The sequence below is a fragment of the Polypterus senegalus genome, chromosome 5 (assembly GCF_016835505.1).
Source record: "Polypterus senegalus isolate Bchr_013 chromosome 5, ASM1683550v1, whole genome shotgun sequence".
Lineage (NCBI taxonomy): Eukaryota > Metazoa > Chordata > Cladistia > Polypteriformes > Polypteridae > Polypterus > Polypterus senegalus.
The window spans coordinates 204,471,110-204,486,579 of record NC_053158.1 but is presented as its reverse complement, the minus strand read 5'-3'; the positions used below and the strand labels follow the sequence as shown (position 1 = coordinate 204,486,579).

At 42.6% G+C, this 15,470-nt stretch overlaps 1 protein-coding gene across 1 annotated transcript in view; it reads right to left on the bottom strand.

The window, feature by feature from the left end:
- Positions 1–15,470, bottom strand: part of si:ch73-173p19.2 (V-type proton ATPase 116 kDa subunit a1) — a 165,890-nt gene that overhangs the window by 3,188 nt on the left and 147,232 nt on the right. The window contains exons 16-18 of the mRNA XM_039754151.1: positions 10,588–10,707; positions 5,857–5,974; positions 3,706–3,877 (exon numbers count right to left, since the gene is read on the bottom strand). Of these exons, the coding sequence (XP_039610085.1) occupies positions 3,706–3,877; positions 5,857–5,974; positions 10,588–10,707 (410 nt within the window). The remainder of the gene's footprint in view (positions 1–3,705; positions 3,878–5,856; positions 5,975–10,587; positions 10,708–15,470) is intronic.

Sequence of the window (15,470 nt, the reverse complement as noted above, 5' to 3'; positions counted from 1 at the left end):
ATATTTTACTCTTGGTATGATGTTCTTTTCTGAAATGCTGTGTTCCTTTTCGCCAGATGTAACGGGACATTTGCCTTCCAAAAGTTCAACTTTTGTCTCATCAGTCCACAAGGTATTTTCCCAAAGTCTTGGCAATCATTGAGATGTTTCTTAGCAAAATTGAGACGAGCCCTAATGTTCTTTTTGCTTAACAGTGGTTTGCGTCTTGGAAATCTGCCATGCAGGCCGTTTTTGCAGGCCAGTCTCTTTCTTATGGTGGAGTCGTGAACACTGACCTTAATTGAGGCAAGTGAGGCCTGCAGTTCTTTAGACGTTGTCCTGGGGTCTTTTGTGACCTCTCGGATGAGTCGTCTCTGCGCTCTTGGGGTCATTTTGGTCGGCCGGCCACTCCTGGGAAGGTTCACCACTGTTCCATGTTTTTGCCATTTGTGGATAATGGCTCTCACTGTGGTTCACTGGAGTCCCAAAGCTTTAGAAATGGCTTTATAACCTTTACCAGACTGATAGATCTCAGTTACTTCTGTTCTCATTTGTTCCTGAATTTCTTTGGATCTTGGCATGATGTCTAGCTTTTGAGGTGCTTTTGGTCGACTTCTCGGTGTCAGGCAGCTCCTATTGAAGTGATTTCTTGATTGAAACAGGTGTGGCAGTAATCAGGAAATTGAACTCAGGTGTGATACACCACAGTTAGGTGATTTTTGAACAAGGGGGCAATTACTTTTTCACACAGGGCCATGTAGGTTTGGATTTTTTTTCTCCCTAAATAATAAAAACCATCATTTAAAAACTGCATTTTGTGTTTACTTGTGTTATATTTGACTAATGGTTAAATGTGTTTGATGATCAGAAACAACTTTGTGTGACAAACATGCAAAAGAATAAGAAATCAGGAAGGGGGCAAATAGTTTTTCACACCACTGTATGCATGGAAGTTCTGCGCATACACAAAGCAAATCGAACAAGTAGCACAGATCGGCTAGTGACATCTCCATCGAACAAGTCTGCTAAAGCTCTGTGACATCACATTGGCCGCACAGAGCATCATGGGATGCTGGGAAAAAAAAAAAAAAAAACTTTGCCTAAGCCAGTCACATGGTGAATTTTCATGGCAAAATTTAGCAAACCAGGTCACCATTGAATTTTCATACAAACTTTTCATGACGTTTCTCAGGGGAAATTCATAAAGCAATGTCACTTGTCATTTTTCATGTGAAGTTAAATATTTAAGTGAATCTTCTCCACGACGTCTCTGGGAAAATTTCAGCAAATGACGTCACCTGTGAATTCTCACCCCCAATTTTCAAGAAAAGATTCTGCAAACAAGCTCACCTGTGAATTTTCACACAATTTGAGTTTTACCGCAAATGTTCTGGGAAAATTTTAGCAAACACAGTCACCGGTGAATTTTCACGTGAATTTTATACAAAGTGTCACAGCAAATATTTTGGGAGAATCAAAGGTGGTCATTCACAGATTTTCATGTCAATTGAAGTGCATTTTCACAACACATTTCCAGGGAAAAAATCAGCAAACAAGCTCATCTGTGAATTTTTGTGCAAATTTTTACAGCAAAATGTCTGGGGAAAAAAATCCATCAAACAAGATCACCTGCGAACTGTTATGTGCATTTGAGTGAAATTTCACCACCAATTCTCAGGGACAAATTCTGCAATCAAGCTCACCCGTGAAATTTCACACAAATTGAATGCAAAGTTTTACCGCAAATATTCTGGAAAATATTTAGCAAACATGGTCAACAGTGAATTTTCATGTGAATTTTATACAAAGTTTCAAAGCAAATTTTGGGGGAAAACATCAAAGGCAGTCACCCACCTAATGTTCATGTGAGTTTAAGTGAAATTTCACAAAAAATTTCCAGTGAATTTTTTTACAGCAAAATTTCTGGGGAAAATTTAGCAAAGAAGGTAACCATGGAATTTTCTGAATGAATTGAATGCATGGCACGGTGGCACAGTGGGTAGCGCTGCTGCCTCGTAGTTAGGAGACCTGGGTGTTGGCTTCCCGGGTCCTCCCTGTGTGGAGTTTGCATGTTCTCCCCGTGTCTGATGGTTTCCTCCCACAGTCCAAAGACATGCAGGTTAGGTGGATTGGCGATCCTAAATTGTCCCTAATGTGTGCTTGGTGTGTGTGTGTGCCCTTCGGTGGGCTGGTTTGTTTCCTGCTTTGCGCCCTGTGCTGGCTGGGATTGGCTCCAGCAGACCCCCGTGACCCTGTAGTTAGGAGATAGTAGGTTGGGTAATGGATGGATGGACTGCAACATAAGGGTGGCACAGTGGGTAGCGCTGCCGCCTCGCAGTAAGGAGACTCGGGTTCGCTTCCCGGTTTGCTTGTCCCCCCCGTGTCTGATGGTTTCCTCCCACAGTCCAAAGACATGCAGGTTGGGTGAATTCTCCCTAATGTGTGTCTGTGTGTGCCCTGCGGTGGGCTGGCGCCCTGCCGGGGTTTGTTTCCTGCCTTGCGCCCTGTATTGGCTCCAACAGACCCCTGTGACCCTGTCGTTGGGATATAGGGAGTTGGATAATTAATGGATGGATAAAAAATAAAATAAATAAAGAGCTTCAGTAAACAAAAAGCTAATTTCTCCGTGGTGACAAATAAAGTTCTGTTAATCTATCTCTCTATGGATGGATGTGTTGAATTTTCTGGAATCCCTGGCCAAACATAACTTCACTTTCCTTACCAACTCTTACTTTACACTCATAAATTACAGTAACTTTACTCGCCCGGCCTTAAAACTCAAAAGAAACAAAAACAAAAGAGCAATCACTTGAAAAGTCTGAATTAACGAAAGTCGCCCTCATTGGTGGTTTAGTTTGTGAGGTAGATCTACTGTATATAATTTAATTCTGGGTGTTTTGTCTTGGGGTGGCACGGTGGCACAGTGGGTAGCCCATGTCTGTGTGGGTTTGCTCCCACAGTGCCAAGACATGCAGGTTAGGTGGATTGGCGATCCTAAATTGTCCTTAGGGTGTGCTTGGTGTGTGTGCCCTGCGGTGGGCTGGCACCCTGCCCGGGGTTTGTTTCCTGCCTTGCGCCCAGTGTTGGCTGGGATTGGCTCCAGCACCCTGTAATTGGAATATAGTGAGTTGGATAATAGATGGATGAATGGATTTTATACACATTTTCACAGCAAATCAGGGGGGAAAAATGCAGTCAGCTACACATTCTCACATGAGTTTAAGTTCATTTTCACAACACATTTCCAGGGAAAAAGTCAGCTCATCAGTGAATTTTCACACACATTTTTTTTAATGCAAGTCTTCACAGCATAATTTCTAGGAAGAAATTTGAAAGCAAGGTCACCAACAAAGGTTCGCGTGAAATTGTTTTGTGAATTTGCGCTACGAACAAACAAATCAGCAAACAAGGACACGAGTGAAATTTCACACACATTTTGTGCAAATTTTCACAACAAATGTTCTGTATAAAGTTTAGCAAACAGGCTCATTAACACATTTCCATGGGAACTTTTCCCCACCGATGTTCTAACAAAAAAATATTCAGCAAGAAGATCACAGCACAACACACACTTAGGGGACAATTTATCAAACAAAGTCACGCGTCAGTCTCTTCACAGATTTTCACTGCGACATTTCAGGGGAAAATTCAGCGAACAAAGTCACCGGCAAACCTGCTCTGAAAAACGATTTGGACAGAAACCCCCCCACTGTGGAGACTACTCACCAGTGCAACCGCAGTGCGTGCAGAAAAGCAGACAAGCCCTCCATGATGAGCAGAATGGCGACCGTTAAAATGGCAAAGATGGCAAAGGTGACAGCCAGCATCAGTGATCCCAAGGTGGCCCGGGCAGAGAGGGCGACGTGTAGCACCATTTTCCACAGGACCTCAGACAGCTCTAAGAGGAGAGGAGAGGAGACACGACAGAAGGCTCAGATGTGGCAGACGGATGGTTTTTGAAAATCCAGATGCAAGGGGGATAAAACCTCACCAGTGGCCAAACTCTGCGGGATCTCGTGACCAGTCGCACGTAGAGGGGAGTTTCGATTTAAGGTGTTGTGGGCCGAGCAAAACGGGCATTGCCCTTCAAAATTTTCACAATACAAAACATAGCAAAAATACTCAAAAAGATACCAGAAAAGAATAACGGAGAAGATCATGCAGAAGATTTGGCAAACGGACACGTCAGATAAAAAAAAATTTTAGCCCCATCTCTAACCTGCCTTTCTTAAGTAAAATTCTAGAGAAGGCCGTCATTATGCAGCTTAATGGCCACCTCAATAAACCTGCCATTCCTGATAAATTTCAGTCGGGTTTCAGAACAAATCACAGCACAGAAACTGCACTCGTTAAAGTAGTAAATGACTTTTGGGTGAACGCAGACAGAGGCCATTTATTTGTGCTTGGTGTGTGTGTGCCCTGCGGTGGGCTGGCGCCCTGCCCAGGGTTTGTTTCCTGCCTTGTGCCCTGTGCTGGCTGGTATTGGCTCCAACAGACCCCCGTGACCCTGTAGTTAGGATATAGTGAATTGGACAATGACTGACTGACTGATGACAGATTTTTCTCAGGGTTACGTGGGGTGTAACGGGGGTATTCATTCTGTCCTCGTTTCCCCCGTCCCCCGCAAAAAGAAAAACCTCACATCCCCCTTAAAGCTCCGGCTTCTCCATCCAGTCAGGATAAAACCATCGGCAACCCAGCAGGAGCGGTCATTTAAGCAGACAAGCTGGAGATGTAAACTTGCTCCTGTAATTCCCAATAATGGCCAGCAGAGGGCTCCCCAAACCTTATTCTGACTTCTTGTCGCTATTTCTGTTCTTTTTCTTTTTCTTTTTTTTGCGAATCATCCCACTAAACTGAGATCTCCAGACTGAAGCCCCAGACCTCTGACACACACATTCTCAAACCCCCTTAGTTTTGGTACGGGTTGTGGGAGACTGGAGCCTATACTGGTGACAAAGAGTGCAAGGCAGGAACCAACGCTGGGCGGGGAACAAATCCACACATCAGTTACCCTAACCTGTGTGTCTCCTTACAGATAAAGAAGGAAAATCCACACAGACATGAGGAGAACATGCAAATGTCACACAGCGAGGTGCAGGATTCACTCTGTGAGGCAGCAGTGCTAATCACTGCATCGCCATACTAACCTTCTTCTGTAGACTGTGAATCATGTGCTAGAAGGACACCTTGTGGACGTTAAGGGAAATGCATAAAAGATGGCGACCATCTCCTCACAACTGGAACAAACGACAGAGTCATGACACGGAGAGCCTAAATGACTTTAAAGACACGCAAGGTGACAACGTCCTCAAAGGGGCGGCCGCTGCTTGACTCTATTGGGGTCACTGCTGTTTCGTGAATTGTCAAATAAAAGTCGTCGAAAGTCACCTGTTGAGATCATTTTCCTTTAACGAACAGTCAAGGACACAGAGAAGAAAATAATGAAGCATGAAGAAGCAGCTCGTGCTGCACTGTCTGGTGTGGTTTAGAAATTTAATTGTGTCCAGTAGTTTAGATGTAACAGATGTTATCTGACGTCCATTACTGTCCCCACCTGTCACATGGCTGTAGATTATTTATGACCGCCATACACACCTCAGGACCGCTACATATTGTTATGGGCTGCTAACATTAGTCACCATATGAAGTGCTCCGAGTCATGGAGGACCATCACAATGGCACCTGGCAAGCAACTCTGACATACAAAAAAAGGCAATCAACTCAGATCAACGCCAACTGGTGCTTAGTTGTTGGCCCCCCCTAGAAGATTCCACTTAGGGCACCAGTTTTGGCAAAGAGCTGCCATTTTCCTTTCTTTCAGCAGTTGCCCAAGACTTGTTAATCTCACCCTGAACATGCCAACATGGCACTCACCTGCGTGAGCGAGACTCAAGGCCCACAGCCGCAGATACGAAGCCGTGTTGGAAACGCAGCCCAGGCAGTACTCGATGGTGTGAATGGCCTGATGAACAAAAACGTCTCCCATGTTGACCTGCGGGAAGACATCACCACTCTTCATTAACAATTCAAATCAGGGGGCGGGGCTAAAGGGTGTCGGGGTAGGATGGGCGGAGGATTCATTCGTATGACAGAGAGGGCCCTCCATACTGGCTCAGTGGGGAGAATTCACTGAAGCTTAAGGTGACATGCGGCCCTGCTTGACCTGTCCTTGGGATCGACATAAAAATCCACAATATAGAAAGTAATGGACACACATGGAGGGCATACTGTGACAGACTGATACATATGAAGGGTGCTACATAATAGATGGATTGATTTGAAAGACACTCTATGATATATAGAGATGTACTGTACATAGGAAAGACACTATATAACAGATGGAGAGATATGAAGGCGGGAGCATGCGCTGATAGCCACACCCACCACACGCAGAACCACCTGGATTGGCACTCGGGTGGCACCTGGAACAGCGTGAGGTTTTCTACAGTGACTGGAGTGACAATCCTGCCAATAACTACCAGAATTTCCTTACAAGTTGGGTGGATGGATAAATAAAAGACAAAATATTGTAGATGGATAAACATGAAGGGATCTGTGTACCTGATGCATGGATGGATGTGAAAGACACATCTCAATAGATAAAGGGTATATTTTATTTATTTATATATAAATATATTTATATATATATATATATATATATATATATATATATATATATATATAGTGGAAGATAGGGGGCGCTCTCGCTCCCTTGAACCCCTGTCCATGACTCCAGACACAAGGTAAAAGTCCACAATTTGACTTTATTCTTCAGCCACAGTGTACAAAACACCCTCTCCTCCACAATACTCATATAAATCACTAATAATCACAATGATCCAATCCTCCAGCTCCCAGACGCGTTGCCACCCTTCCCACAGCTCCCACAGTCCTTTAATACTCCCTGACCCGGAAGTGTTCCTAGCCAACAGTCCACAAGTCCTTATTCCTTCCGGGTCAGGGTAAATAGGACTTTTTCAACCGGAAGCCCGTCGCTCTTCCTATGATGAACTTCCGGGTCATAGGGCACAAAGAATTCTTGGTCCTCCTGCAGCTCCCTCTCGTGGCCCCATGGCATCCAGCAGGGTGGTGCATAAAAACTCCATTGTCCATGATGCCCTGCTGGTCTTCAGGGGACCTCCATGCTGCAAGGAGGGCTCCACCTGGCGGCTTTGGGGTATTGGCTGGGATAAACGACCGGCCATCCTCCACAATATATATATATATATATACACACACACACACACATTGTAGCAGTAAAGGGCGCTATCGCTCCCTTGAACCCTTAGGTACCACGCCAAACACCAGATAAAAGTGCAATAATAATTATTTTTATTATTATAATAAAGTGCACCAAGCACCCTCCACTCTACACTACTCATAAATAACACAACACTAATTCAATAACCACCAATCCTCCAACTCCCAGACGCATTGCCCTCCTACCACCCAGCTCAGCTCGCCGTCTGGGAGCTCCCATAGTCCTTTTATAGTTCCTGACCCGGAAGTGTTTCTCATCCTTCAGTCCATAATTCCTTATTACTTCTGGGTCAGATAAAAGTCCTTTTTTTCACCCCGGAAGTACATCATCCCTTCCGCTCATGTGACTTGGAAGTACTCCCGGGGCATAGGGCAAATAACACTCCCCAAACCTCCCTCCAGCGGCTCCTGGTGGCCCCCATGGTATCCAGCAGGGCTGTCCATAAAAACTACAACGTCCATGAGGTTCTGCTGGAATTCGGAGACCTTCCATGCCGCTGTGAGGGCTCCCTCTGGCGGCCTGGGGATATTGGCCGGAATACAAAGCCGGCCATGGACCACAACATATATATATATATTTATGAATGGAGACAAAGTCAAAGAGGCGAGATTGTGCTGGTTTGGACATGTGCAGAGGAGAGATGCTGGGTATACTGGGAGACGGATGCTAAGGATAGAGCTGCCAGGTAAGAGGAACAGAGGAAGGCCTAAGAGAAGGTTTATGGATGTGGTGAGAGAGGACATGCAGGTGACAGAACAAGATGACGAGGACAGAAAGATATGGAAGAAGATGATCCGCTGTGGCCAAAAGAAGAAGAAATATATATATATATATATATATATATATATATATATATATATGAATAAAAGGATTCATATGAAGGGCACTGTACAATAGATGTTAAGATAGATATGAAAGACACTATATTGAACAGCTATACATATGAAGGACATACTATGATTGATAGATACATATGAAGGGTTCTATATAAAGTATCTATCTATTATATAGTGCCTTTCATTCTATCTATCTAATACATGGATTGATTTGAAAGACACTATTACGTATATATAGAGGTATACTGTACATATGAAAGACACTATAAAACAGATGGAAAGATATAAAGGGGCAAATATGATAAACTGATGGATGGATGGATATAAAAGACTAAGAGTATAATCGATGGATACATATGAAGGGTTCTATATACCAAATGTGAGAATAGGTGTAAAAGACACTCCTAAATAGATGGCTATACATACATTTGAAAGGTGCTGTATAATAAATGGATTCATATGAAGGCCACTGTACGACAGATGGAAAGAAAGTTACGAAAGACACTATTTTAAAGATAGATACATATGAAGAACATAAAAGAACAGGTTTATACAGACTATGAAGGGTGCTATATGATAGAGTAGCTGTGCCCCACGGCTTTGCCCGCGTAGAAGTGAAACAGGACAGCGAGGAGGCCCCACCCGGCTCCCCACTCCTGACGTCACTCTTCTTCCTCCCCTCAGCCCACAGCCTCTGTCTCGGATCAGCGCGAGTATATCGCACCTGCAAGTGAACTATGACACTTAGCATGATGAGAGAAGTCGCAAAATCAACCAGAATGTTCAAGCAAATTCTAGAACAAAACCCGATCTCAATCCGTGAGGTAGTTGTAAGTAAATAAGATACGCCGCGATGCGGGTGCGTAAGGGAGGAGGCCCCGTCCCCCTCTACTCAGTCCACTGCGTGTCTCTCGGATTCGTGCAAATAAATCGTTACCGCAAGTGAACTCTGACACTTAGCGTGATGTGAGAAGTCGCAAAATCAGCCAGAATGTTCCAGCATATTCTAGAAAAAACCCGATCTGAATCCATTAAGTAGTTCTCTCGTGAAAAGCGGACAGACAGACAGACAGTTGGATTTTATATATATATATATATATATATATATATATAGAGTGATGGATGGATTACAAGGCAGAACTCTACGTGACCATCATCATCATCAAGCCCTTCCGTGAGAACCCTAAATCCAAAGAGGACTGTTTCATTTATGTTAGGTAGAATGCTCAGAGGGGACTGGGCAGTCTCATGGTCTGGAATCCCTACAGATTTTATTTTTTCTCCAGCCGTCTGGAGTTTTTTTTTTGTTTTTTCTGTCCCCCCTGGCCATTGGACCTTACTCTTATTCGATGTTAATTAATGTTGACTTATTTTGTTTTCTTACTGTGTCTTTTATTTTTCTATTCTTCATTATGTAAAGCACTTTGAGCTACTGTTTGTATGAACATGTGCTATAGAAATAAATGTTGTTGTTTTTGTAGAGATCAATATATTGATATGAAAGCCAATTTATAATAGACAATATAATATAATAGACAATTTATAATATTGTGGTGGACGCCCCTGTGATGGAAGGGCCAGCGGAGAGGGCATATTCTGGGTGATGCCTCCCCTGGAACACTAGCGGTCATCCCTCCTGGCTCACAGCGGGGCCACAGGTTTGGAGCTTAAAAGCTCATCCTTGCCGGGGGCCGTGGCCACCACCAGGGGGCGCCTGGTCAGCTTCTGAGTCCTGAGCACTTCTGCCACACCAGGTGCCCTCTAAAAGGGGCCGCCTCACTCCATTTGAGGAGCCAGAGTCTGGAGGAGGTGGACGAAACTTAACAGAGACGGAGTGGAGGTGGCAGAAAAAGAAAGGAAGAAATGACTGTGTTACTGGTGCTACTGGTGTGCTGTGTAGTGGGGAGCAAAGGGAAAGGGCATCCCCACAGGAATAAAGGTGTGTGCTGGACTTGAACTTGTGTCTGTATCGGGTAGGGTGGCTGGTATACCCCCTTGGTGGTCCACAATATACTGAAGTGAAAGGCACTACATGGCTAGATTTAAAATTCATAATATAATAAATGGAAAGACAGATATGAGAGACATTATGTAATAAATGGATTTATGGATATGAACGGCATTCTATAATAGATAGAAAAATATGAAGTACACTACATAATAGATAGAAAGCTAGATATTAAAGACATAACATAATAGATGGGTAGTTAGATATGAGAGACACCATATAATAGATGGATGTATGGATATGAATGGATATTCTACAACTGATAGAAAAATACGAAGGGCACTATATAATAGATTTGAAGACAGATATAAAAGACACAGTATAATGGATGGATTCAAATGAAGGTTGCGGTGTAATAGATGGACACACATCACAGCAGATTCTGATGGAGGGACCTGATGGGGTCCTCATGGTGGCCGGGACCTCCACTGGATTCTCTAATTTGTTCCCCGATTACGCCTCTATATGTCGAATGCTCTCCGTGTTCCACTTTGTCTTACCAGCTCCTTTGTACTCCTTTGTTCTTTCTTTTGTTCCTTCAGTATAATCAGAGGTTTGACGAGGAGCATCCAGGGAACCATCAACAGGGCCGTCACCACCAAGAAGATCTGAACTCGCTTCTTTGGAAAACAAATCAGAGGGAAGCATTCTTATTGGCAGTGGACTACAAAAAATACAATGAGAAGTAATAAGAGAGCAATTATGGAAACGTCCGGCAGGACTGTAAACGCCATTATGTACTTGGTAATTGTAGATGTGAAACACTGGAGCTGTTAGAGCAGGTTAAGTTAATAATTCATGTTTCAATTACTGGAGAATAAGCAAAGTGCTATTGGGAGTTAATGGAAAGGCACATCTGAGCTGCGCCCAAAAAAATTTTCATCAGGGTGTTGAGACTAATTTTACATTTCATTAGTTTGCTTATGTGTTTTTGCAACATTTTAAGCAACATACAAATCATAAAAAATGGTTTCCATATTCTTCTACCAAATTAAATAACCTGTCCAGTATCACACAGGGTGTCAGCGGTGGGATGTGAAACAGCAGCCTTGTGTTTTCCAGCCCAACAGTTTAGTCACTGGAGGATCGACTGATTATCAATAAATCAATCAATCAAGCCCTCTCTTTGTATAGCGCCTTTACCTTCTGAGCTCTGTCGCAGAGTGTTTGCACTTATAGTGCAACTACTTTCATATTTCTATAGGACATCAAAAGTGGAATAAAATTGGGAGCAATGGTGGGATCTGAAACAACAGCCTTGTCTGTTCCAGTCCATTACTGTAGTTATTAGAGGATACACTGTATATCAATCAATCAGTCAGTCTAAAAACTTTTCTTGTATAGCACCTTTACCTTCTGACCACTGTCACAGGTTTCTTTATACTTATTGTGGAATTCATCTTAATAAACAGACAAGCGTTTGTGTATCTGTCTGGCTGCATTCCAACAGATGGCACGTCACAAACCTTAACACTGCCTTTATGAATCTCGTAACAAAAGGCATGTAACAGACAAATGCATTGCTTTTGTCATTCCAACAGATGGCGCTACACAAACATTAACACTGCTTTTACGAATCTCGTAACAAAAGGCATATAACAAACAAATGCATTGCATTCCAACAGATGGAGCTACACAAACATTAACACTGCTTTTATGAATCCCGTAACAAAAGGCATATAACAGAGATGTAGGCGCTGCATTTGTCGTTCCAGCATATGTCACATCATAAACATTAATACTCCTTTCCATACCAAATGGCATATAACAGACAAATGCATTTCATTTGTCATTCCAACAGATGACACCACACAAACATTTGTAGTAAAAAAAATGCATTCCGGGGCAGCACAGTGGCGCAGTGGTGGCGCTGCTGCCTCGAAGTTAGGAGAAACGGGTTCGCTTCCCGGGTCCTCCCTGCATGGAGTTTGCATGTTCTCCCCGTGTCTACGTGGGTTTCCTCCCACAGTCCAAAGACATGCAGGTTAGGTGGATTGGCGATCCTAAATTGTCCCGAGTGTGTGGGTGTGTGTGCCCTATGGAGGGCTGGCACCCTGCCCAAGGTTTGTTTCCTGCCTTGTTGGATGGGATTGGCTCCAGCAGACACCCATGACCCTGTAGTTAGGATATAGTGGGATGAATAAAAGATGGATGGAAATTTATTGCATTTATCATTGCAACAGATGGCACGTCACAAACCTTAACACTGCCTTTATGAATCTCGTAACAAAAGGCATGTAACAAACAAATGCATTGCATTCCAACAGATGGAGCTACACAAACATTAACACTGCTTTTATGAATCCCGTAACAAAAGGCATATAACAGAGATGTAGGCGCTGCATTTGTCTTTCCAGCAGATGGCCCATCATAAACATTAACAGTACTTTTACAAATTCCATACCAAATGAGATATAACAGACAGATGCATTTAATTTGTCATGCCAACAGATGGCGCCACTCAAACTTTTGTAGTAAAAAAATGCATTGCGTTTGTAATTCCAACAGATGGCATCACAAACATTAACACTGCTTTTACGAATCCCATACCAAATGGCATATAACAGACAAATGCATTGCATCTCTCATTCCAAAAGATGATGCATTGCAAACCTTTGTAATAATGCATTTTCTTACCACAAATGTGCCATCTGTTGGAATGACAGATTCAATGTATTTTATTATTAAATGATTTACAAAATACATTCCAGTAAATGGTGCACTGCAAAGGTTAATGCTAATGCCCATGTTGATTATTTAAGTGTCAACCCTTCTTAGACAGGTAGCACAGCTCGTTATTTTATATTTCTAAAAGTTGTCAAAGGAAGGTTAGCCTGGGAGGTCAGTGGTGAGATCAGAAACAGCAGCCTTGGGCTTTCCACTCTTATACTTAAGTCATTACAAAATACATTACTCACTAATCAATTAACCAGTCTTGTATAGTGCCTTTACAGGTATGGCACAACTGCTTTAATATTTCTACAATGTCAGCAATGACACTCAGGGTCACACTGAGAATCAGTGAATCCAAATGTGCCATTCTGTGATTTTTAGTCAAACACCATTAGTGTCCTTCATACTGTATACTGTACATCTGCCTAACAATTATATTATGTCAATCAATCAATCAAGATGCTTTGGTTTATGTAGCACCTCACGATGCATCAGAGGTACATGAGAATTGCTTCTATATTTCTACAAAATGAACCCTGGCAGTTTCAGTTAGGGTAAGACGGGGAGTCAGCAGTGGGAATCTGACCGGACAGCCTTGTGCTCTCTAGACCAGTGGTTATGGGATCGGTAGGTCATAGTGTCTGTCTGTAGTGAACACCTCCTAGGGTGCTTTATAGTCCTTCTTAATAAAAGGATCTGTGTGTCTGTCTGTGAGTCCGTCCGATTGCTATGTTACTGTCATTCCAGGAATAAAATGCATTTCATTTGTCATTCCAACAAGTCATGCACTACAAACTGTTTTTTTGAATTTCATACCAAATGACGTATAACACACACATATGCATTGAATTTGTCATTCCCACACATTAACACTGATTTTATGAATCCCCTATCAAATGGCATATAACAGAAACATATGCATTGCATTTTTCATTCCAACAGATGGCGCACAAACATTAACACTGCTTTTATGAATTTCATACCAAATGGCATAAACAGAGATGTTTGCATTGAATTTGTCCTTCCAACACATGGCGCATGACAAACAAGAATGCTGATTTTACAAATCCTATATCAAATAGCATATGACAGAGACATATGCATTGCATTTTTAATTCCAACAGATGGCACACAAACATTAACATGGCTTTCATGTGTCCCATACCAAATGGCATTTAACAGAGACACGTGCATTGCATGATGCACTGCAAACATGAACCCTGAGGTCTACATTGAGGTCTACTCAGCTTTCAACCCATCTTAGACGGTTAGCATAGCCAGTTAGAGCAAATGCAGCATTTCCAAGACGTAAGCTCTGTTTTATTGATGCAATTAAGGTCACACCAGAAAATGAGCAGCGGGATCTGAGCTAACAGCTTTTGTCCGCTACAAAGCAAAGCTTTTACTACTAGGGGGTGACACATGGCAAATCAGCCAACCCCTTAGTGACAAAGTTTCATGTGTTCTTAGTATTGACCTCTGAGGTTACTGTGTAAAACTGGACATCGGACTTATGTCACACTAGAGTGAGGGACCTCAGCTAGCAGTGCTACCTATTACAAGGAAAAAACTTTACCACTAGGGGGCAACAATGCGTAAAAGGTAAATTATCAACTAACGAGGCAAACTCTTACTTGAAACTTTACTTTATGGAACTACTGAGCTGTGAATCCATGTGAATTCACATGTGAATTGATGTGAATCCATGATTGCAATACTTAACACTGTCATAAAATTTTAATTTATTGATGATTATTATTATTATTATTATTTATGGAAAAAGATAACCCGCTGTGGCAACCCCTAACGGGAGCAGCCAAAAGAATTATTATTATCATTATTATTTATTTAATCATTACTTTTTTTTATGTTTTGCATTTTCAGTCAGCGACACGGTGGCACCGTGGGTAGCGCTGGCTTCACTTCCTGGGTCCTCCCAGCATGGAGTTTGCATGTTCTCCCCGTGTCTAATGGTTTCCTCCCACAGTCCAAAGACATGCAGGTTAGGTGCATTGGGGTCCTAAATTGTACGTGGTGTGTGTCTGTGTGTGCCCTGCGGTGGGATGGCGCCCTGCCCGGGGTTTGTTTCCTGCCTTGCGCCCTGTGTTGGCTGGGATTGGCTCCAGCAGACCCCTGTGACCCTGTAGTTAGGACATAGCGGGTTGGATGATGGATGAATGGATGGATGGATTTTCAACCAGAGTCACACCAGAGAGTCAGCGGTGGGATTTCAGCTGACAGCCTTGTCTATTAAAAAGCAAATCATTACCACTAGGTGGTGACAGCATATAAATGAGAAATTACCAATGAATTATCAAGATTTTTTTATTTATTTATTTTTTAGTTCTTAACATCTATTGATCTATTGGCCTTTGGTGTGAACATGAAAACTGAAAATATGTGCAAAATCTCATTTCCATCTGAGTAATTAGAATACATAATGTTTTATTTATTTATTTATCTATCTATTTATTTGACGTGTATTTAAGCCTCTTTTCCAAATCCATCTTTCTGCCCACCCAGAGAGTCAGCGGTGGGATCAGAGTCAGTAGCCCTGTCTATTACAAAACAACGGATTTACCACCAGGGGGAGACAGAGTCAGAAGGGCAAGTTACCAGCCACTTAGTGGCAAACCCTTGCCTTCATTACAACTCCTGATATTTGATGTGCCTGTGTAAATTAGTGCGATATTTCATTATTTTGAAGAAT